This window comes from Stegodyphus dumicola, chromosome 12 (genome assembly GCF_044657685.1).
Source record: "Stegodyphus dumicola isolate Sdum_Otavi_A_Nest chromosome 12, ASM4465768v1".
NCBI classification, from domain to species: Eukaryota; Metazoa; Arthropoda; class Arachnida; order Araneae; family Eresidae; genus Stegodyphus; species Stegodyphus dumicola.
The window spans coordinates 109185687-109211359 of record NC_140779.1 but is presented as its reverse complement, the minus strand read 5'-3'; the positions used below and the strand labels follow the sequence as shown (position 1 = coordinate 109211359).

The window sequence follows — 25673 nt, the reverse complement described above, 5'->3', positions numbered from 1 at the left end:
GAAAAATCCAATAAAGAAAGAGAATAGATTTCATTGTTTATTTTCAAGTTTTCTCCTTCTTGTGAAAAGTTTTCACATATTTCTTTTTAGTTTGAGTTCAAAATAAGTTATTTAATGTATTACATTTATTTGAATAAATGTGAATCTTAAAATCTTAATATTTTGCTGTCAGCGAGTTGCATTACAAATTATGGTCAATAGAAATTTCTTGTAGGTAAAACTTTCAGATTTCAGGCAGAAAATATGCATAAATTTGAATTTTGTTGCAGTTAAAAAAATTTTTTTGTTAATAAAATACCTTTTTCCTTTGATTTTTAACTCTACCGATTGTTAGATTTTGATTGTCCTCTAAAAAAAAATTAAGGTTAAAACACAAAACATACTCAACTTGCACATAAATTGATACCATGTATAGATACCAACAATATTCATAACATGAGCAGTGAATTTATAAAACTGAGTAGCTGATTTTGCATTAGCCTGTACCAACCACTGTTGAAAATTTATCAATAATTAATATACAGTTGAAAGTCTTTAATCCGGACTTGTCGGGACATTGGTGATTCCGGATTATAGATCATGAGTTTAAGTCTGGTAATATGGCGTGCAGAAATTATAAAAATGAAACCGTAATTTATGATATAAAGGATATCGACATTTACAAAAAAAAAAAAAAAAAAAAACTTAATATTTATTTGTTTACTTTATTAAACATTTCTTTCAATGTGCGCATGCGTAAAGCATACATTACGCATAGTCAATTTGGAAAATTGCAACCAGAAAACTATTTGATGTGTATTCGTGATATTTATAATGACGACGAATTTGATTTAAATCGTATCAAAGATGGAATACATCGAGATGAAGTACTACATGTAGTAAGGAATTAGAAGCCGAATAAAATAAAAAATCTGCCCTGAAGATGAGGATAGTGCTGACAGATCAACTTCCAGTTCATTGCGTGCCGCAACGTTCCCCCACCCCCTCCATTTTTTGCAGCAATTCCACTTTTTGTTTGATGGACATCGAAACATGCTTTCGCTTTGCAGATCCTTTGGCACCTCCAGAAACGGAAATTCTTTTTGACATAATCGAAAGTTCAAGCTTACTTTTATAAAATTGCTCTAACAGTCTGCAAAAAATAATAAGCCGTATCCAATTCAAAGATTAAGGAACAACACAATCTGCAACATTAACTGATATAGATAATTAAATCAGCTTATAACGTCCGTTATACATTAACTGCGCATGCGTCAACACATGACCACATACGTACAGGTATTATGTGCATGCGTGCATTGACGCATGCATAGAAAGTTTGTAGCTTTGAGGTCCAGATTATAGATCATTCTGGATTAAAGACTTTTGACTGTAATTCATTTGCAAGTTAAACTTGGAAATATAGTGCTTTCTGCACAAATGAAGGAAAATTGAATTATGATGCAAACTATCTGCAAACCTTATTTTAAAAATTTCTATTTCAGATCTTGAATCTGAGGAATTTAAAATTTTTATTTATATCTGAGGAATTTAAAATTATTATTTAAAATTAAAAATAATTAAATGCAAAATTTATTTATTATGCATTTAATTATTTTTCATATTATGCAGTGTTTAACATATTTAATATGCAAATACTGTATTAAATGTTTAAATACATGCAATTCTAATTTTCATTTATTAATATAATTTTCTAAATATTTGGTGTTCAGCATCATAATCTTTATGAAAATTCAGGATTTCTGCTTGAGAAATGAGGTTTATAAGATTTAGCTTTTCCTTTTTTGTCACAGCTACGAACCTTACAAGCGCATTTGGAGCATTTTTTAAATATGTTTGTCTGATGTAGAAATTTTTTGATCGACTATTGGTACTTGGGGATTAAAGTCTTTTAAATTATAAATGTCATTTATAACTGAAAAAAAAAAAAAAAGTCTTTGCCTATTATCTCTGAATAAAACTTGTTCAGTCTGAAAATAAACTATGCTATCATTATATTTTCTGTCGGAAAATATAGGGTGAGCCAAAAGTTCGTTAAAACTTCATAAACAAGAAGAAATCTGATAAAAAGGTTGCAGATCTTGTGGTTTGCAAGAAAGGGTTCACAAGGAAGTCTGATTTTTTTTAGCAGCAAAAAATTTTTTAGTTTAAAATCTCACTGGTAGAGGCTGCTGATGACCAGAAACACAATGAACAGGATTGTAGAGACCTCACGACAAGTAGAATCTTTGAGTTTGGCCTAGTGTTGAAGGGGATGAACAGTACACAAGTGATTTCAAATAGCCCCACAACCAGAAATTGACCAGAGTGAGGGCGAGTGATTGTGAAAGCCATACAATCTTGCAACCTCGAATGATGACTATTTTCACTAAAGGTACTCGGTAGAAATTATTTTACTGGAGACTGGCATAATGTGGCGGTTTACCATTATTACAGCTACCACACCTTTTTGGTTTAATGCGGGCATGACTGTGTCACGCAAAAGTGTGAGATAGCACTCAGCAGTTACTGTGCTCATTTTCCAGCTAGGTACAGGACATGGTTCTTCACAGAAGAATGATTCGACAATGAAAGATGAGGTGAAGCCACACACCACCAGACTGTCAGCTTGGCTGGATCAATGATTTTGTTGTGTATTCACGAGGATTTGACATCGGCCATATACTAGTGTTCTGGTTGTTGAAATTCCTGTGTAATGTGAAGTATTCTTCATCTGTCCAGAACACATTGAACAATCACTGAGGGTTGCTTTTCATTCTTGCCATAACCCACTCAACAAATAATTCCCCCATAACTGTGTCTCCCGGTTGTAACTCGTGCAGTGACTTCAATTTGTATTGATAGAGATGCAAATTCCTTTGGAGGATACATCGAATAGAGTGAGGCATATCCAGTATCCTTCCAGCTTCGCGAGCACTGTCACTCGCGATGGATGATTCCACCGCTATGTCATTTATAGTGGTTTCCCATGCAATAATTCAGACCTCTGCCAATGAGGGTCTTGCACTTTGTGGCCGATCCTCCAATCTTCGAACCGTTATATTCAGTTCAGTATTCCAGAATGCAATATGGGGCCATTCTTCATCTTAGTCTTTTCGGCGTGCAAAATTTTCGCAACACAACAGTTGCTAACTCTCCGTTTAGATAGAACAACTTCACCAACAGTGCTCACTCGGGTAATGATAACATTCTGAAAGTGAATGAGAAGTAAATGTTTCATGTGGTCTTGTAGTGCGAGAATAATTTGCATAATTCTGCTGAATCTTTTGTATGTCAGTGCTCTCTACTGGTGACATTTTTAACTAAAAATTTTACTTCCTTGTGAGCCCTTTCTTGCAAACTGCACTTTTTTATCATAATTACTTCTTTTTTTTAAAATGAATTTTTAAAGTTTTAATGAACTTTTGGCTCACCCTGTATTTCCTAGCAATTAATTAAGTTGTACAAGTTCCATCTCTACACTCCTACTGATTTTCGACATAATTTTTCTTACATGAATTGTCTTAATTCTATAGCAGGCATCTGTTAGAAATTTTATGAAGATTGTTAGACCAATGTATTCAATGTTATTTAACATCAGTAATGGTATTTATAAGTTCACATAATTTCATTTTTATTGTATTTTAAAAGTACTTTGATTAGTGAAAGCTTTTCTCCATACTTAGGATTTCCTCAATATAAAAAGTGTTAAGAAAATTATAAAATCAAATTAAATATTGATGCATTTTTACATCTGAATGATGCCATAATGAAGTTAGTGAGTTAGAGTTAGTTTAGTATGTTTTTTTTTGGGGGGGGGAGGGATGGTGTTACCATGCAGCACAGAAACTTTCTGAAAACTCTCAGGTTTTTTATATTTCAAGATTGGCAGCTATGCTGTGTTTAGTTGTGTATTCCTCTTCCCTCCTTTTTTTAACTAATTTCCTGAAAATTGAGAAAAATAATACACTTGCTGCCTAAAAAGTTAGAAACCCCTTTCATTCTTAGTAGATTAAGAATAATAGTAAGTAAATAGATGCATTAATTATTGTATTTCAAAAATTTTACATGTAAATTTTTTGTTAGATTCCAGATTTTAATCTGGAGATTATTATTGCTAGGTAGAAAGCATGTAATTAAATGTATGCTAAATATTTTATTTTCGCTTTTCAGAGGCAGCTTTATGATGAGTATCTGAGACAAAGTGTAGCTGATCATGAACTGTGATATTCTGGATCTGATTTTTTAGTTGATGCTTTTTAATAATTTTTAAATATCAGTTAAATTATTAAAGTAATGCATTTTGATTTTTTTATCATTCCACTTTTCTTTTACACAATAATATATCTTTTATTTGCAAGATCTTTTGACATATACATATATATTAAATAAATTTTACAAAGGTTATCACAGGTTTTTTTTTTTTTTTTGTTTTGTTTTGTTATAAATTTTAAAGATTGTATATAATACTGAATTCATAAACCAAATAGTATATTGGCATCATAGCTTTATATAGATAATTTAGATATGAATTTTTGTGCTGATTTATTTTGTAAAACTTTGAAATAAAAAAAAATATTAAAACAAGTATTTGTATGTTTTGTATACTATGAACAGGCAGCCACGTCTAAACAAAATATTATACTTCATGTTCGTATGTGATGAAAATATTATGCCACTTATTTATCTTAATGAACTTTTGGCACTAAATACTACACTTTTAAATAAGTTGAATCTTATGTTTTAAACTAAACTAATTATACACAACAATGCATTAAAATAAAAAGTTAGACTCTAGTAATGACTAAATGTAAAAAAGTTGAGGCTTAAAATGCACCAATAAAATATTACAAAATATAATACAGCTAAAATGCTGACTCAGCATTCTGAGTCATTGATGAATGTTTATCCACATATGATTGTACTGCATTAGGTACTGTTGGTAGCTCAGGAAGCTTATAATCTGGAAATTCTGAAGCAGTAACAGTTGAACCATTTAATATGATCACTGGTTTGGTTTGCCACATTGCTTCAGAATGACTTCGAATTCTAGGCTGAATAGTGGTCTTTAATCTCTGAAAAAAGAAACAGAATTATATTAAATTTGATGATGATTGTACACTATTTTATAAAAATATAAATAAATAATTTCATTCACAAATTCTACAAAAGGTTTGTCTTAAAACATCCATACATAAACAATAAAACGATTTGTTATATAAATTTTTAGTTTCTTTTTAGTAATTTAAAATATAGGTCATAATTGAAATTAGATTTTAAAACTAGTGAAATTCATCCTTCCTACTGTTATCAGGTATTAATCTATTTTTATTCATGAATCAGAAATGAATGAAGCTATTTTTTTATTTCACATGAAATAAAAAAAATAATTTGGTAGATTTGTGATTTAATTACCTTCATTTAACCATCTCGTATTGAGATTTTGTGTGCATGTTTTTTATATATGTGAAATAAGAGCCCATTAAAAATAAATCTTGAGATTAATTATATATTATTCATTTCGTGAATTCCATCTTTAGAAAAAGCTGTACTGAATTTTGTATCATGATTTTATGTTCATAATTGGTCAAATAATCAAAATTTTATGTTCATAATTGATATATCAAATTTTTTCACAATTCATATATTCTTTACAAATGTGTCTTTTGTGATTGTCTAAAAAGGAAAATGTTATTAGTTTTTCATATATTTAACTGTTTAAGAACACTTTTAATTATATAAATATATACATTCAACAAATTATTGCATTTAGCAATCTTAGATAAACGTAAGTTTTTTAATTTACAATAACAAGCTTTTACATTTCCAACAACAAGCAACGGATTGTTCTGATTGTGAAGAAGTTACTAACTGTGATAAAACTGTGCCAGTGTTAATTTCTATATATTTCTTATTACTGAGCAAAAACACCAGACAGGTTAGGCATATTGGGGTCATCAAAGTTTGAAACCAAAAGTTTCGCATCCAGAGCAAATGAAAGTGTTTTTTGATGTAATTATTTTGTTGGGAATAAACCAAAAAACCTAATGACTTTTTGAAATACTGCTTCCTTTTTGTTTTCATGCTGGTCTATTTATGAAAGATATTTCTATTAATAAAAAGGTCTTGATTGTTTGTATATTTTTTCATACATATTTATTATAAGAAAATCAAAAGTTGTATTATATTATTTTATAGAATTTTTAAAGAAAATATAATGAAAAAGTTTTTAAATTAATTGCAATAACTTACATCTATAATGTATTACATGAATATTCGTCTAATAATAAGCTAAAATTTGAATATTCGTCTCATAATGTGCCAAAAATTAGATCAATTGGACCGTGAATTTAATTTAAGCCAAGCTAGGTTTCACAGCATGCATTGCCCATCTCCACAAAGACAGTGCATCCTGTTAGCAAGCTGTCCCAAGAAACACTTTGGTGAATGAGGTACGTGTCTTGAAAGGGTTAGAGATGGTTACTTTATGGTGGACTTTCGAAAGGTACCTAATTTGTGGTATTCATATTGCACATGGGGAAAATCCTTGAAATCAATCATGTAGCCAGCCTGTTTGTTACCCTAATATGGAATCAAATTCCCAGAATTCAGCTGTCATAAGCATTCTGCCACTGGTGGGGCTCACAGCAATAGGAGGGTGACAGTTTCAGAAACTACAAGAATTCGTCTAGGTGGATAATTCCTGCCAATAATGAGCAGGTGTATGTAGTTCATCCATGAGTAAATCATCAGAGAATCTTAACCATGTACTTAAACATTCAGACAAATGTTTACATAGACTGAATAATGAAAACTATGTTGTAGTGCACCTATCAATTGCATGTCATAGTGCACCAATTTTCATTTTTTTGCTTTTCAATAACCAGTTGTAAATTACTTTTTAAATTCGTCTTGTGTATATTATGATGTAAAAGTATCTTAATTTATATTACAGTCAAAAGTCGCTAATCCGGACTCATCGGGACTTCGGCGATTCCGGATTATAGATCATCACTTTAAATCTGGTAAGATGGCATGCAGAAATTATAAAATTAAAAATATGCGAAACTTTTGGTATCAAAATTTACAAAAAAAAGCTTAATATTTATTTTACTTTATTCAACATTTCCTTCAATGTAAGTTGTTTAAGTTGCTTCATTTTATGTGATAATACTTTCTTTTTAATTCTATAAACAGACATAATTTCTTGTTCAGTTACAAAGTTCCGCTGTTCAAGTCCTATAATTGCTGTGTCGAGAATACCGACTAATTTGTCAATTGAAATTTTTTCGTTTTCAATAACCTATGTCACTTTCTTCGCTATTGGAAGCGAATTATAATGACGAGGAATTTGATTTAAATCATATCAAAGACGGAGTATATCGAGATGAAACACTACAAGTGCTGACAGATCAACTTCCAATTCATTGTGCGCTGCGGCGTCCCCCCCCCCTCCGCCACAGAGCAGCGTAAAATTGATAAACAGATTTCGGAATGGTTACAGAAACAAAGGATATGCCTTTATCCATTTTTTGCAGCAATTCCACTTCTTGTTTAATGGACTTTGACACATACTTTCGCTTTGTAGATCCTTTACACATTAGTAAATATATATCAGAAATTCTATTTGACATAATCAAAAGTTCAAGCTTACTTTTATAAAATTGCTCTAACAGTCTGCAAAAAATAATAAGCCGGATCCAATTTCAAGATTAAGAAACAACGCAATCTGCAACATTAACTGATTTAGATAATTTTAGCTTAGCTTATACTGTCCGTTATACATTAAACGTGCATGTGTAAACGTGTGCGCGCATATTTGCTGACGCATGCGCAGAAAGTTTGTAGCTTTGAGGTCCGGATTATGGGTGTCGGAATTAACGACTTTTGAGTGTATTCTTATTGGTTTGGAAATTTTTATAAATATAGGATACTAATTACAACATGCAAAATTTCATTCCTCTCTATTAGGGCTACAATCAAGTTTTGTCACTGCTATCATTAGATACATTTATTTCAAAGTTAACATCCAAATGTACTAACACTGTAAAATTCACCTGAAAATCTCGAATTGCATAACAGGAACAAACAGCATAAAGAGCAAGGTTTTTCTTGAAATTAAAAAAACTATTTGAGTGCTGGAAACAAATCTTACTGATACTGGAATAAATCTCAAACAAGCTAATGCTGCCACTCATTTTCCTAATATGATATAAAATATCAGGAACTTAATCCAGACTTGATAATTAAGTTATATCTCCATTATATGCATTTTCAGTGCAATATCACTAATATAAAAAATAAGGACTGGTACCTCAAATCATATTATGGAAGCAATCAGTAATAGACTAAATTGCTATAATTTCTATAGTAAACAAATATTCCATTAAAATTTTTTTAAGTAATTTTATGGAATTTCTTTAAACTGTTGTTCTATTTGCAATAGGAGTTGTTTGTTTTGAAACCAGATTTGAATAATTTTTATAAGTATTCAAATAGAGCAGATTCTATATATCAAATAAATTTTAAAAAATAAAATTTGGTAACTTTTACATCAGAATTATCTTGCTTCTATACTCAAATTTGTTATTAATGAATTTTTTTAAGCTATTGTACACATAACTTGTCTACTTTTTGAAGATTCCGTAAAATGACTGTTTTAATTAACAATGCAATTAAAATAGTTAATGATATTGTTCAATAAAATATGTGATACGAATACTCAGTCATAAATTTTTAATATTACATTTATACTGGATAGGTATAGTTGACTGTATTTTATTGCAGCATACAACTTTTACTGTAGTTAATTATAAAAGTCATGTAACACCTTGTGTAAGTATGTATTTTGAATGTAGGTGAACTTGTTCTACTGTAATGCCAATTTTGTTTTAAGTTAATTCAAATGTTGATTTATAAAGAGGTGTTTGGTAAACTGTATACTTAAAAATCATTGATTCTTAATTAAATAGATGAATTCTAAATATACCTGCATAATACTTGATTTTGGAGCTTTTCTATAAGCTGCTATGGCAAGGAATGGAATCCAACATAAAGTAAGTCCAAATAAAACCCATCCCAATATGTGGGCCCAATCAGGATAGTCATAACCTTTTCTAATGACAGAACCACTCATCTTAATACAACCATAACCTAATACCGTCTATGGGAAAAAGCATTTAATTACAAATTCATATTACTACAATTATTTCTATGTGCACAGAAAATAGTACTTCTATTTATACCTTATCTATTTTTTAAATGCATGGAAGTACATACATAAATAAAATTTTAACAAACCTCTATGTTAAGATAACACTTTTTATTATGAGTGAATTATTCTTCTAAACAAACGACCTTTCAATCTATTTCATATGCCACACCTTAAAAGCTTTAAAATTTCATACTTTAAGCAGTTTCATACTTAAGCATAACTGATAAGCAATAACTAATTAATGATTTATGAGAAAGCATTTAAAAAGTATGTCCATAAGAGAAGGATATTTTATAAATGACTTTCTACAGTGAAATAAATTCATGTAGAAATAAAAAAAAAAACATTTCCTGTTGGTAATAGAAGCCTTAATTTGGTTAAATATTAATTATTATAAAATGATCAATGGTTCTGTGGAGGACTTTCTAATCGAATTTGAATCGTATATATGTTGCATAGGCTAGTGAACTCCTTTTGTCAAATACAAAACAAAGCTACTTATGTTTTATGATTTCAACTATAAGGTTAGCAATTAGCTAGAATCTTGTTTAATTTTCAAAACAATAATTAATGATGAAATGCACATATAATCTTAAGTATTTATTACATATTTTTTAAAATAATGATATATGTACACACTATGACATACACAAATGATAAAAATATTCTGTGTTTGTTCAGTTATGTTTCACTTTAAGAATTTGATAACATAAAAGAAAATGTATTAAAGCAGTAATCCAGAAAATAGTAATAATACTATATCAATTACTAGATTTACTTCTTACATGGATTTGGTTGGATTACTTAGATCAGCGTTTCTCAATCAATCTGTGGTCCATGAACCACAAGTGATCATGGTTAAAATTAGCCATGCCATGGTTAAATTAGAAATCTAGAAGGATTTGCCCTTCTAGTCCTCCTAGATTTTCAGAAAAGACACACACACACACACAAAAAAAAAAAAAAAAAAAAAAAAAAAGCTTTCATGTTTTATATTACACCCCAAAGGGCATTTTTTAACCTTTTTGTGTGTTATTTATTAAATACCATGTTCTTTGGACTTAAACCACATAAAATTCAATAGCAATATCACAAAATATTTAAAAACAGCATATCTTTAGAATTTCTGATATACAGTCTTGCATGCTGGAGATAAAAATGTTTTTTCTGTACAATGCTGACATTGCTCACTTTGAAATCATTGAGTGTGTTAATAAAAAAAATTCATCAAAGTTTTACAAAATTTTAAGTAGATAAAACACATTCAAAATTCAGGCTTCCAAGTGCCTATGTTGAGTTTGAGGACTACGTTATTCAAAATTTGATGGCTCTAGGTACCGTTGTTTTTTCATAATGTGAGAAAAATTCATGTAAATTCTTCATTATTTAGTTTCTTTAAATATAATACATGGTGATAATATTTGGTGACAGTAGTTTGAAATGTGAACTAATGCAGAAAGTGAAACGATGCAAAATGCCATTTTGAGACTAATAGCCTTTGGGCTAATATAATTCAAATTAACTGTGACACAACTGGAAAACTGATAATTTCAAAAATTGCATGTAGCAATCATCACTTTTTATTTCAAGACTAACATTTTATGAAATTTATTATTAGTTTCCTTACCTACAGACTTTTACCAACAAAAAAGAGATATAAAACACTGAGTTCAATATTCCTTATCAATATACATGCAGGCCTAAAAAAAAAATGTGCAAGTCCATCTCGTGAGTGTGAGTGGCAATTTTTATTTAGAGAGATAAAGATTAATTCAGAAGTCAAACAACAAAAATCAGCGTTACACCTACAAAATTTTCACAGGACTAGTCTCGATGGTTCATTTTGCGGTTTTGCAGCTGAAGATGATGGTTCGGTAGAACCATCGAGACTAGTCCTGTGAAAATTTTGTAGGTGTAACGCTGATTTTTGTTGTTTGACTTCTGAATTAGTATTTATTCGGCGTGTTATTGTGTCTTAGATAAAGATTACTTAAATTTTAATAGCCTTGAATTCTTAAAAACATACATTTTCTTCTATTAATATTAGTATAAGATTAATTTTAATTAATTGTAATAAAAAAATATGGTAGCAACATATGCTAAAAATTGCTTTCAAAAATGATAAAAACGAGGTGATCCACAGAACATTCTAATTTATAAAAATGGTCCCTACTTGTTAAAAAAAATTAGAAATGCTGATTTAGATTACAATAAAGAACTCAATGGCTATGTGACTCAGGGAAAGAATGTCTTCATGGTGGACATCTAATTTTCTTCCATTTTATGCAAAGATTAAGTAATTTTCAATTTGTGCTTTTGTCATACACGAGAATATCTCTTGATAATTTAATTATAAATCCTATATTAAATACCAGCAAGCTTAAAAGTGGATTGCTTTTATAATGTAAATATTTTAACATAATAATAATAAACATTTAGAATTTTTAGCTTGAAGCAAAATAGTTGACTTTTAATTCTTTATGTAACATAATTTTGAATATTATATAAAATACCGTATTTGACGGCATACAAGACGCACTCTTATTTAGAAGGCCACACATATGTAGATGTAGAAAAAGTTATGTGTGTCTAGACCTTTATCCGGGCTAAAAATAGCATTCAGTATTGAAAGTTAACCTGTGTCCTTCACGTATAAATGCAGGTAACTTTTTTTGAGACCAAATTTAGGAAAAAAAGTGCGTCTTATATGCCATCAAATACGGTAATCTGCTTTTAGTAACACATGAGAAATAAATTTGATATGGGGAATATATTTTCTTGAATAATACTTAATTATGAATTCTGTTAAGCAACTAAAGACAAGATTTTGAAATTTCATTTAAGATAAATTTAACATGTATGTATAATGAAATTACTCTCTTTCACATATGATTTGTTTAACAGTGTTTAAAAACAAAAAGTTTTCAGATAGATAAAATATCAGGGTAATTTTTAGAGGGTTTCACTTTAAGAATAGCATATACTTAAGAGAAAAAGGAAACCAGGAATTTAAATTGGTGGTACTTCTCCTTCAGGTAAAAGATTGAATTAAAAAAATAATTTCTAAAATTATTCCTTTCTTTAATGATATGCTATTAAAAAATTAACAGGAAAAGTTTAGTGATGCTGTGGAAATAAATGAATTTCTTAAAAAATAGTGTGTAAAATTCTTACCAATATAGTCACAGGGCTCAATATCATCCAAGAGAATTGGTAAAAATATGAAGGTGTTTTGGCAGTCATTTGTTGAATGCATGAAGAGAGATTTGAAGCTCCTAAACATGAAACAGAATTATATATAGTTATTTGCATTTCGTACACTAATTGATCAAAATTAAATTATGCTACTAAACAGAAAACTATTAAAATATGTTACACCTAAGTTAAAAATGCTTCTCCAAAAGGATTGGATGATTGAGCTGTAGCAAAGCATACTAAAACAATCTGCCTAAGGGGAAGAAATGCCTTTGTGGATACTTTGTCAAAATGAATAATGTATATTTAAGGCAGCTGTTTCAGTAAAGGACATCAGGAAAATACCCTGTACACGAGAAAAACAGTACAAATGCCCATGCATTCAACTAGTTTCACCACTGAAAAATGCGAAGTGGGACAAACCTGTCTGTATTATCCAACTTGAACTCTGTACATGAAACAGCAAACCCTGTTGAATGCATGGGCATTTGTACTGTTTCTCGTGTACAGGGTATTTTCCTGTACATGAGAAAAACAGTACAAATGCCCATGCATTCAACTAGTTTCACCACTGAAAAATAGGAAGTGGGGCAAAACTGTCTGTATTCCCTAACTTGAACCATTTGGTTTCTAACAGTCCTTATGTATATAGACATAGACAATAACATAACTGTAGATAAAACAAGCTACAATGGTACTTTTAAGTGTCACAACCTAAAATGTAAACAAAACAGTTTATGGTAGTTTGTATAATAGTGCATCTCCAAATAAAAAGCTGACTATACACTATTACACCAGCTGAAAAGCTGCCTTTGCGCTATTCTATGATTTTAAAGTTTGGAATTGTAACATTAAAGCATATAAATGATTGTTATTTTTTTTTCGAATTCCTGAATAAGATTAATTTTTACAGACAGTCTGTACTGAAGGCAATACCTGTATCAGTCTTCATTTTTTCAAGGAATGTAGTATTTCAAAGTATGACTTGTTGCTTTGTATTAACACTTTACTGACCGCTAGTGGTTCAACAGCATACGCATGTCCGACCAGCCGCTCAGCCGCAGATTCTTCATGTTCTAAATAACTGTCAGGACAATCTGATAAATCGTCTAAATAAAACTCTCCAGTACCATTTTTTTCGCTCATCGTGAACGGTAATTTTTTTTAAAAACAGTGTGAAAATGTGAAAGTTTACGAAGCACCGCACTTAACGCAAGTGATCAATGTACCTCAATACTAATAATAAAATGCAAATGATATAGCAAATGGCAATTATTTATCGTTATGGCTACCGACTGACAGTCTATTTTTAGGTAGCCCCGAGGAAAAAGCGATTAATAAGCTATCGATCGATAGGCGTTGGTGAAAAAGCCGATTAATAGGGTATCGGTCGGCCGGCAGGCGTTGCCTAAAAAAAGCCGATTAATAGGCGATTGGTCGGTAGATGGTGATGAAAAGCCGATTAATAGGCTATCAGTCGGCAGGCGTTGGCGATAAGCCAATTGATAGGCTACCGGTCGGTAATGTGTTAATGGCATTTCACTTTTTCAGGGTCACTGGTTTAAAGAAACGGAATTTCTTCTATAAACATTGGATGTAAAACTTTCTCTTGATAGTACATCGAATTGATTTTAACATTTTTTCCCATTCTTCTTAATTTCCTATGTAAGAGAAACTTGCGACAATCATAAACCCCTTAGTGAAACTTTCTTTACATGAATGGAACCAGGTTTGTACACTTTTTTCCCTTATTTTCAACAATAAGTGGACCTTTTTTGTTGCAGCCATTTAGTCAAACCCATGCTTCATCCAGGGTCACAAGGTATTTCCCTTTACCTGCTGAAAAGTTTTCATACAGGTTTCTACAAATTGTTTCGGCGGCCATATGCTTCGGCGGAAGCTGAACATTTTGTTTGTTAGCTTTTTTGTTGTATATTATTGTTTTATTTATTGTTGCTATAGATGTGTTTAAAGACTTTGCAATTGATTTTTGCATGAGCGGATTTTCTCTTATTACCTATGACTTAATTTTAGAAACAATGCATATCTTTTTCGAGTAAGCATTATACAATCTTTTATAAAGATAAACTAATAATCTAAGGTCCTTAACTAACATTTCTGGCAATAAATTATCATACATTATTACACATCAAAAAAAAATCAAAACACATTCCTCAATACAATTTTTAATCAACATAGGCTGTACTTTCTGATTATCTGCATCTCTACAAGACGTTCCCGTCACATTGGCAACTTAGTGAATTAATAAAAAAAATCCTCACAGCTCATAAGCACTCTTTATATGATAAATAATAAGAAAATAAGCGCTTTTTTTAGAAACATGAAATTTTATGAAAAAAATTAAAATTTGTATTGCCTATAACTACATTTTACGACCAGTGGCTACTGCTTAGCAAAATGATAGTTAAATATAAAATGTATAAATCCACATGCACACAAATGCCTATGTGATACACACCTGTGTAGTTAATAAATATTTACTTGAAAATATGCCAAAAGTATGGCAGTTTAACAGAATACTTAAATTGCAGGGGCCCACCAGTTGCCGAGCGGTAAAGTCGCTAAACACTGGTAGTTCGGTCCAAGGTTCGAATCCCCCGAACAGGCTGGCTGCATGGGTGTTTTCATGGTTTTCCCCATGTGTAACTTGTATACGAGCTAGTTTCCCTTAGAAAGTCCTCCATGAAGGCATCCCTCCCCTTATGCAGATAGCTCTCGAGGCTTTGCCGTAATCTCACACACATAAAAAAAAAAAAAAAAAAAAAAAAGGGGTCTTAAATTGCAGTGCAGATAATCAGAAGGTACTAAAAAGGCATATTCAGTTTATTTAAAACAGGCCATATTTATCTAATGAAAACTAAATACTGATTCATTTAAAGCTTCAGGGAGGAGGACATAATTCATCTTTATACAGATAAATTTTTCAATAGTCAATTTAAGCAGTCATTCCAACTATCTTAAAACATAAATAATAACTAAAAATAATTTTACTATACCATATAGCCAACTTAAAGTGCAAATTTCAAAGAGTGCTACTACAGTTGTAGCTATCACTGCAATATAATGGTCAGTCAGTTGGAAGAAAAAAATTCCAGCCTAGATAGAATTTATCAATTTAAAAATTAATAGCATCATAATTCATTTACAGTAAAAATTATACAAAATTTCTCTAAAAAAATTTAAAATCTTAACAGTCATAGTCAAAACATGAAACATTATAAATGAAAGATAACAGTGAGATAAATTTTTAATTTATAATTTTAAGCCTAAAAACTACAACTTTGTATTAATTAAAAATAAGTACAATAAATTATTTTGCAAAGGTGCATAATATATAGTTTTAGAAGCATTTTTGTCATAATATAGTTTAGAACTAATAATATAGTTTAACTAATTATATAGTTTAGAAATTTATTTTTAAGCAGCTATGATTGATTTGGTTTGGTTTATTTGATTACAGCAAAGCATTCGAGGGCTATTTGCTTAAAGGGAGAAATGCGTTCATAGAGCACTGTCTAAGAGAAACTGGCATATAGCCCTGTTACACATGGTAAAAACCATGAAAATACCCTTCACATTTATCTGGAATCAACCCCAGGTTGAACTATGAATATCCAGCAACTTTACCATTTGGTTGCTGGTATATGATTATGACCAAAAACCTAGATCAAATTGGAAGAGAAACACACTGAAGTTAACTTCAAAATTAGGCAAAAGATCCACTTCATTCTAGCATAGATTTTGAGGGCAGTTAGATAAAGATCTTTCTTTTCAGAAGGAGGGAGATTTAAAAAAAATTTCACATTTCATTACTATTTTCCTTTATAAATGGTGCTATATATTTGTACTTATCAATAGTAAATTTAAGCCCATAACTTTTGATATAAACACAATCATAATTCCCCACATGAGTAGATTTTATTTTTCTTTGAGGGTAGCAGGGCAAGGAAGCTTCTGCAGAAGAGGTCTATGTCTGATCATCCTCCAAATCAATAAAGTTTTATTTAAAGTCTACCATGGGTTATTGTCTCAATTTTAAAACTAGCTAAATATTATCATCTGACCATAAATAACTTCTTTGCAAATGATACTGCAATTACCTCACAGATGCTTTGTTTTACACAAAAGATATTTCATTACCTGATTGATGTCATTAAGAAAGTGTAATGTATTAAAAACATCACTACAGCAAATAACAAGAAGTGACAAATGGAGTATTAATCTTTTTCAATGTTACAACCAAATAAATACTATACATATTTATTTGCATATTTTCCCCCATTTTTATTAATGTTTTACCTTGATAACCTACGAAGGAAAATTATGCATCATACGCAGCTTTTGAATGGATGAAAAGGAAGAACATAAAACTATTAAAAAGAAAACATTTTATGTATTAATATTACTGTTAGTTGTTGTTTTTAATTTCAACAAAATCCCGACTATAAAACATCCAACTATCCAGAAAAACCTTCTAATTATTTTTAACACCCTTTTCAAAAAAGTTAAGCAAATAAAAGACTTGTAAAGGCATCAATAAAGCACATATAATATGGCTCTGAAAATCCTGTTGATAACTTCTAAAACACAAAGACAGGGCTCTCTTTCAGAAGACATTTTTTACACACATACCCACCACTATACACAAAGAAAAGTAGGCAGTTCCTATGGCACGGAAACATACAAGAGATTCCAAAGTTGATAATAGGCATTTAGTTCATCTACTGCCCTCACTACTCTCGCGAATGTGTTTTAGGAGTGGTAGCTACAGTAATAAGCCTCACACATTTAAAGAAGAGATGAGTCAGGAAGCTTTATTGATACTTTTTTTTTTTTTTGATTGGATGCGGTAAATGTTGGTGTTGAAAAGACAAAACAATATTATAACACGTAGTTTGTTTAAAACAGAAATAAAAAAAATGTATGTCATAAATCATCATTAAGTGCAAAAAGATTGCAAATTACAATGAATCAAGAAACCCTTTAAAAATATATTAATGCTTGTTTCTATGACAACAGATAGTTGTAGATGTTCTGTCGAGGGATATTTTTGTGGCAGAGAGATACGGCCAAGGCACTGCATAGGGTGGAATTTGGAAGAAGTGTTGAGTTCCAACAGAAATTAAAGTGCTTTCATCTCGTTTACTAATGTGTATTCTAATCAGCTGGTCAAAAGTTAAATATCATATTAGTAAAAAGTTTTCAGACATTTTATAGATAATTTTAGTGTGATAACAAAATAATATTTTATGCAATTGATTATCCAGCTTCTACTAGAATAACTGAAGCAAGTTTGGTGGCATATCTCCCTCAACTTACATAGTCGACAGCATTTTATAGTCAAATAAAATGTTTCAATTTCATATGTTTTTCAATTTCAATTGGCCTACATCAGATTTTATGTATGAAATTCATTAAAAAATTGCTTACATAATTTTAAATGTATACAGCAGATTTTGTGTATGAAATGCATTTTTTTTAATCTTACATAATTTTAAATGTAGGCTTTTCAAACTGATAACAAATAAGATGATTGTTTTTATAAGTTTTGGATCAGAAATTTCTTTCTCCATTTACTAGTCTAACTATGAATTGCATTCTGTAAATGTTCAGCTATCTGGAATTTGGCTCTGTGACTGTTCTGGACAGATGAGCTTTTATTGTATTATTTTTATATTATTTTCATTCTTGAGTCAACTTTAGTCTTTGTTAGCTTTAACACAATTCAGTCTATCATATTTGAATATTTTCAATTAAAATTTTTCAGTATAACCATAAACAATCTCATGTACTATTTCTGCCAAAAAGTTAGAAATTGCGTTGACTCAATTAAGCTGACAGTGAATACTTTTTTTTTTTAAGTGTTTTCAAATAACTTAGACATCTTATTTGAAAAATATCTGAAATTTTCAAGTATTTGAAACTAATAGCTAAAGACAGAGGAAGAAGTAATAAAACATTACGATTGCTTTGCACTTTTTAGAGAAGGAGAATTGTCCATTCTCATGAAATACAGTAAAATACCAACTTACACAGACTGGAAAATACACAATCCCTTATTTTCCTAGCATTTATGCTTGTAATTAATTTGCATTTGAAACTGTCAGTAATTCAGAAATTACTAATAAACGAAATAGTATCCTACTTTTATATTAGAACTGGCTTTAAAGAAATTTAATATGCATATGAGATTTTTATTTATGCTGTATGCTCTAAAACTTAAAAGGCCTTTTCAAAAACTGCACTTAAATTACAATATTATTCACAGACAATTCAGTCGTTTAATGTTTATATACACACTGCCACTTTTTTATTCTTTGGTATAAAAAAAAGCAAAAAAAAAAAAAAAAAGTTTTTTAAAAGTTCAGCTTTTTTTTATTCTTTCTGCACACGTACTAAAAATCTGAAGCTTTAAATAAATAGATAATTTTTTCCTGTTACTTAAAACTGCATTTCTTGCAAAATACTTTTTCATAACATTTACATTAATACTAAATTTATATTATTATTTTACACCGTCTTATTTTTTGCTTTGTGGCAAATACCTCATTCTTTCCACCCTCAACATAACTCTGAACATTAGAATAAAAAAGCACATTTCAAGTATGAGATTATTTGTAACTAATCTATAATTAGAAATCGCAAAATTAATTATTTTTTTAAAGATAAAATTTATGTTCACAGAGTAAAATGCTTAGACGTAAAATAAGTGTTTATCATTTAAAATACAAAACAACCAACAGTAAGATGTAAAACATTTAGGTATCACTTCTCTTACAATCATCTTACTCCAAAATTATTAATTTCACAACCATATTTTATAAACAGACATTGTAAAAATACTTTTTACCTGAATTAAATTTTATGTAACTAACTTTTCTTCAAAAATACTGGTTTCTCAGTATTTAAACTAAGTTGCTATGAAATATAAATTAGTAATAATTTGCTATCACTTTAATTAATAAATAATTTTGGCTCATTTATTATAACAAATAATAAAAATATATGGCATTTTACCTGAGTTAAATATGGTATAGAAGCAAAGAAGCAAAATCCACAAATGACAGCTAAAAACATAGAATGTCCTTGAAATCTCTGCTTGATATAATATGTATAAGCCTCTTTTAATGCTGATATTAAAGTTGCCATCAGCTTTATCTGCAAGAAGAAATTGAAAGATGAAGACTGACATTACAAGAGGATGCATAATTTATTAAACAGTTGTATCAGATTTTAAAAAAATTACCATTACTGATTTCTACTTATATAAAAAAATTACATACATATGCTTTAAATTGTTTTATATAAAAACATACATAAAAAAGAACTAAACACATTAATTTTGCCTAAAAGAATTTTTAAAAACTTACCTATATCAATTCTCCAAGCCAGCTAATAATATATAAACATTATTAAAATATATAACAACTATTACACCTCTTTTTAACACACTTTATTTTTTTACTAATTTTAATTAAATAAGTTTGAAAAGTTGAAGCATGTCAAAATTTCAAAATTTGATATCTTAAAATCTGCAAATAAATATAAATATTTTATAGCAACACAAAACACAAGCAGTTCAACATACATCAGAATTTTTTTCAAATTCTAGCACAATTATAAATCGATGCCCATTCCCATCTCAGTAGCAAGAAGTGAAATTTAAAAGCAAAAGATCTACATAATATTTGCACAGTATGCAAGAAAAACATGCTTAGCCAAAACAAAAGAGAAAAAAATAATACTGAATTGATAAATCCCCAAATCAATCATCCTCAGTTATTTCAAAATCAAAATTTTTTCATTCCATTCTTCCTAGGCATTTTCATTCCAAGTTAAGCATGTTTCGGAATAAAAATAAATAATTTCAACATAAACACAAGAAATAAGAATACTGAATTAAATCTATTCCAAACATGACTGACATGGGTTCATGGATTATGTCATTCAAAACATGCACTGTGTAAAATGAGTTACCTGGCATCATATTTTATAAAAGTTATTCAGTATTTATATAGCTAATATTAGGCATGTAGTCATTTCTTGTCTAACATTTTGTCATAACTACAGTTATAGCTAAAAATTACTGTTATTTATTTCCCTGCAGTAACTGAATGTTTACCTAACTGTGCATACTGTGTTTAATTATTTTATTTTACTACACGTTATTTTTAAGAAGTCAGCAAAATACAAATATCCGGTTATAGCTGTTACACAGAAAAACAAAGCTAACAGACATGAAGAGAATGACGCACAGTTAAAAACATTGCTGTTTATTACAAAGGAGATAATTTCAGTTGCCTCAGATTATATAAAATCAGATCTGAATTTTTTTTAACATTCATTCCTGTCTTCTGAAATTATAGATAATAAAATTAAAGCTGAGTTTTAGAAAATGATCAAAGTGCTATTATTTTGATTTGTACAACAGTATGTAAAAGGAATATCATTTAATATATTATATTACCCATAATTTCTTTCTTTTAATACAACACTATAGATGTAGTTTTAAAAAAATATTTGCTGTACTGTATCAAGTTTTTTTTTTTTCTTTTTTGAGTAAAAATATTAATCTACCAAATGAATTAATTCTCATCAAATAATAGCAAAACATAGCTGTTCATTAAGTGCTGTGTGGGAAAAGAAAAAAATGATAATTATTACTATTTTATATTAATTAATTATGTAATTGTAAACATGTTAAAGTACAATACATACTTTTTTAATGTTACACAGTTATTTTATGTTGCTTATTTCATATATATTTAATTTATGATAACTAATAGAAATAATTAACTGTAGAAAGTAGATACCATGAGATATCTGAAAAATTGTATCAAATATAAATCTGCTTCAATTAATTTGGATAAATGCTGTTCTACAATTAATTATTTAATTATAAATAGCGATGCATATTAAAAATTATAAGAAGCGTAAAAATAAACATGCATTCAGCAGTGAACTTGTAAAGCATACAGTTTTATCCACAATACATAAAAATTACACAATGGAAAATGATGCATTGGAAACATAAAATACAATTATTTTACCTTCAAAAACATTTAGACATATTTAGAAACAGCATATTAGATGATGATCCATACAATGTTTCAATTTTTAAATATGGGCATTTAACAAGTCAATCAGTTCAAATAACCTCTTTCTGTAGATGACCTCTGCATTAAATGAATACATGAAATGGTTAGAGTTGACTTTAGGGTACCCCTTGTATTATCACGAAGTTGTTGTTTCATTTATTGCCAAGTTGTTGTTTCGTTTATCTCCAAGTTGTTGTTTCATTTATGGTAACCTGAGTAGTTGAATGTTATGGAAACCCTATTATGGTATAATCGTTTGCATTATTCCATGAAATTTTGAATCATGGGATGTTTTGTAAGGGCTTTTGTGGTATGTGTGGTTAGGAAGTGCATTGCTTGTTTCATTGTTTCGATGGTAGAATGGCTGAATGTAGTAAGATTAATTTGAAGTTTCTGTATGATTTGAAAGGAAAGCAGAAAAGTGCATTTATTGACTGGTGTGTAAATGAAGGTTTGCTTAGTAGCCATTTTTCGGACAGTCCGGAATACATAGGATATTTTTTACTCTCATGTGGCAATTCCAATAGTATATGGATTCTAGTTCAGATACTTTTAGGAAGTTTTTGGATGCTGTTAAGGAATTTTGTGTGCCACAGACTGAACACGAACAAATTTCTAAATAAGGTAAGTTTTTATGTTATTTTATTTTATCATGTTATTTTATTGTTTGGTTTAAAATGTAGTTTATTGAGATTATGCATTTTTTTGTTTGCCTCTACTGTAGAATTTGGTGCTTCTTTGAATTTAAGCAAAAATATTTCGATGTGTACATGGACAAAGTTAAGGGAATGCGCAAAGCCTAGTTTGTTCAATTCTCTGATTTTTTTTAAGTGAAAATAGGTCGATGTGTACATGGATAAAGTCAAGGGATTGCACAATGCCATTTTGGTGCAATTCTGGGATTTTTTTAAAGTGAAAAATAGATCGATGTGCACATGGATACCAAGTTTGTGCAATTCTTTGTCTTGCTATTTTGGCTTTGTGTAGGGGCGACTTTTGGCGGGAAAATCGCCACTACGCAAGCCAAAATAACAAGTCAAAGAATTGCACAAACTCAGTATTCATGTACTGCCAAAAATTGCCAAGGGGTACCCTAAAATATATTTTTACCCGTGAAACTTTGCAAAGAGTCATCCACCACTTTTATCATTTCATGTTATGCTACAAAGATAATTTTGTAGTGAACACATTTAATATATATCACCTTACCCTCAATCTACAATTCTACACATCTCAATGTTCCTCTTTTGTATGAAAATACTCTATAAAATTGAATATAAATAAATATGGAAGTGGTCACTTAGCCACTTTATATTATGATTTCAGCTTTGATTTTATAATCAATGTATTTAAAATAATACTTATCGTGAAAATTTTTTATACAGCAATGAAAATTATATATACCTCAGAATCTAAACCCAGACACAAAAGTACAATAAAGAAAAGTACACCCCAGCATGAAGGCAGAGGCATAGAACCAATCACAATTGAATAAATAACAAAAACATTGCCAGGATCTGTAAGTGAAAAAAATGAATAAGAAATTAATGTAGAAAAATAATAAACTTAAAAAAATTATTACAAAATAATTATAAATCAACACAATTTTTTTTTAAAAATGCATACAAGCTAAGCTAAGCTAGCATAATAATGCTGTTCACTTAATATAACTTAATACCAAAAAAAAAAAAAAAAAAAAAGGTACAGTTACAAAAAAATTACAACAGACATTAAAATATTAAATTCTAAAAGTTATTTTTATTTTATTTATTTATTTATTTATTTATTTATTTATTTTTTTCATTTTCATAAATGGTTCCTGAGCATTATCAACAATCTGAAAAATAAGAATACATCTGTAACATAAAAATTATTAAGTGTTGAGGTATCTAAAACAAAAATTTAAAGATACAATTGTCTTCTTTAACTTTTAACAAAGTTTAGAGAGCTGGATGTAGCAAAAATGTGAAGAGTAAGAAAGAGATATGCTGTTAACAACTGAAGCTTTAAAGGGAGGATAAATAAAAATACAGATAGTACATCTGCATGCTAAATATATTCTGTAAAATAGAAGACACTTTCAAAATGGCAATTTTTTATTTATTTATTTATTTAAAATTTGGCATTCTTAATTTATTTCTCTTCATTAAAGTGACAGGAAAGTTGCCAATCACAAATTAAACTTGAGAAATGGTACAGCATCTCAGAAGCTTTCAAAATTTTTAATGACAATGTTATGCTTTTTACTTTTATCACTAAGTAAAAATGAGCAAAATTTGACGAATTATCAAGTTAGTTTTATCAGTCTTAAATCTAGACAACTATTTACTAGATAGTCACTAACATACACAATAACAATTCAATCCTTATTTTATTTTTTATTTTAATGCAAGCTAACATGTGCTAACAATACTTGTTTCATTAAAATAATTTTACAATTTTATTTAATATATATATTTTTTAATATATAAAGCAGTAATGCCAAAAAAATCAATAAAAGCTTCGAGAGTATGTTGCAAGTTATTCTGAAGCATACATAAACTCTTAAATAATAAAAAGCATACACACACATATAAAAATGATCTAAATTTGAAATTTATTGTGCAAACAAAAGTTGAATAAAATAATAAAATCATTGAATTTAAAAAAATAGCAATAACAATAAAAATTTAAATAAATAAATAAACCCTCATTTGAAGAAAATGCACACTAGGCCATTTTAAAAAATCGTAGAAAATTCACATTCAAAATGCTCATCAAAAGATTCTTAAAGTACATCTGCATCTGTATACTCACAGTAACAGCATTTTAACCAACTATAATTCACTCAAATCTTGAACACAAGATGATTTTCAAATTATGCACTCAGCCTTTACACAAGAAACATAAAAATAAGAAGATGAAAAATTATAATTATCTTTAATAAGGCATTTCAGGTTGACAGAAAATATAGCTACATTAGATGGACTCATTAACTTTTTCAATAAACTTTCATGCATTAAACTTTCAGTCATTAGTCATTCAATTTCATTAAATTTTTCCCCTTACAAATCAAGCGAAATGCAATGATGCATTGGAAACATAATTTCCAAAAGTCATTCTTGCAATCAAAGGTCAGTTTTCTCTGATAAAGCTCTGCAGTAGTAGCAAATTTTAGAAATCCCACCATATTTAGAAAGTTGATCCAAATCCAAAAATTAATTTTGCTTATCATCAAAACAATATCTTGGAACAATATTTCATCATTACTGTCTGCAATATTTCATCTGTATTATCTTCAAATCTTCATATATCTCAACAATTTTTGCTATTTTTGGCCTGCTGAAAAACTGTCCCACAAAATTAGAGGATTTATAGGAAACGCTTTCTGGGAAAACTGCACGAACATGACCCTGGTATTTTTAAGAAAATATTTTCAGTCTTGAAAAGTTCATTGCAGAGCAAGGTTTTCATCAAGCAAATTACAAGTATGGATTTGTACAAATTAAAAAAAGAAATTATGGCTGAAATTGCTATTTGTACAAAGTTAAAAAATTTTTGTATAACTTATATATATACAAAATAGTTAAGTACTGAACTATAATTGCCTTTTATAATCTTTATATAAACCCAACTACACATGCATAAATATGTTCATCAGATGTTTCTTAATTTAACCATTTATTTAGAAGACATACTTTGGGAACAACACAGAAATTATGTAACTGTGCACAGTTAAACAAGTAGTTCACTTTTGAATTGAATACTTTATACATGTTCATGTACAAAATATTTTACACAATTTATCCACACATTTTTCCTTCTGTTTCAAACTGATTATTAAAAAATGGTTAGTGATTAAAAAAAAAAAAAACTTTGCTGAAAATGATAAATTCCAAGCATACATTCTCATTCAAATTTCAGCGCAGAAAATACAGTATACAAGCCATTTTCCCGAATAATGGACACATTTCATACATAAACTTACACTCTTTAAAATATCCAATACTTAATTTTTGCAAGAGTATTTTATTAAAAAAAAATTAGGCAATAAATACCATATATACCATTTATATATATATTTTAAGGCATTTTCTGATTACCAGCACACCTGCTGAAAAGCTGTAAAAAATATTAATCAGCCAATGCCACATTGCCAAAAAGAATTTATTTGGCAGCCCACGATG

At 29.2% G+C, this 25673-nt stretch overlaps 2 protein-coding genes across 3 annotated transcripts in view; one reads left to right on the top strand and one right to left on the bottom strand.

Moving 5' to 3' along the window:
• The window catches only part of LOC118182221 (uncharacterized), a 141070-nt gene extending 136504 nt beyond the window's left edge, over positions 1-4566 (top strand). For both annotated transcript variants that reach the window (XM_035351541.2, XM_035351542.2), the window contains one exon: positions 4153-4566. In XM_035351541.2, the coding sequence (XP_035207432.1) occupies positions 4153-4206 (54 nt within the window). In that variant the 3' untranslated portion in view covers positions 4207-4566. The remainder of the gene's footprint in view (positions 1-4152) is intronic.
• A 232-nt stretch (positions 4567-4798) lies between these two features.
• The window catches only part of LOC118182220 (sodium- and chloride-dependent GABA transporter 1-like), a 37121-nt gene continuing 16246 nt past the window's right edge, over positions 4799-25673 (bottom strand). The window contains exons 7-12 of the mRNA XM_035351540.2: positions 22912-23024; positions 19427-19567; positions 15406-15505; positions 12368-12468; positions 8969-9142; positions 4799-5054 (exon numbers count right to left, since the gene is read on the bottom strand). Of these exons, the coding sequence (XP_035207431.1) occupies positions 4845-5054; positions 8969-9142; positions 12368-12468; positions 15406-15505; positions 19427-19567; positions 22912-23024 (839 nt within the window). The 3' untranslated portion in view covers positions 4799-4844. The remainder of the gene's footprint in view (positions 5055-8968; positions 9143-12367; positions 12469-15405; positions 15506-19426; positions 19568-22911; positions 23025-25673) is intronic.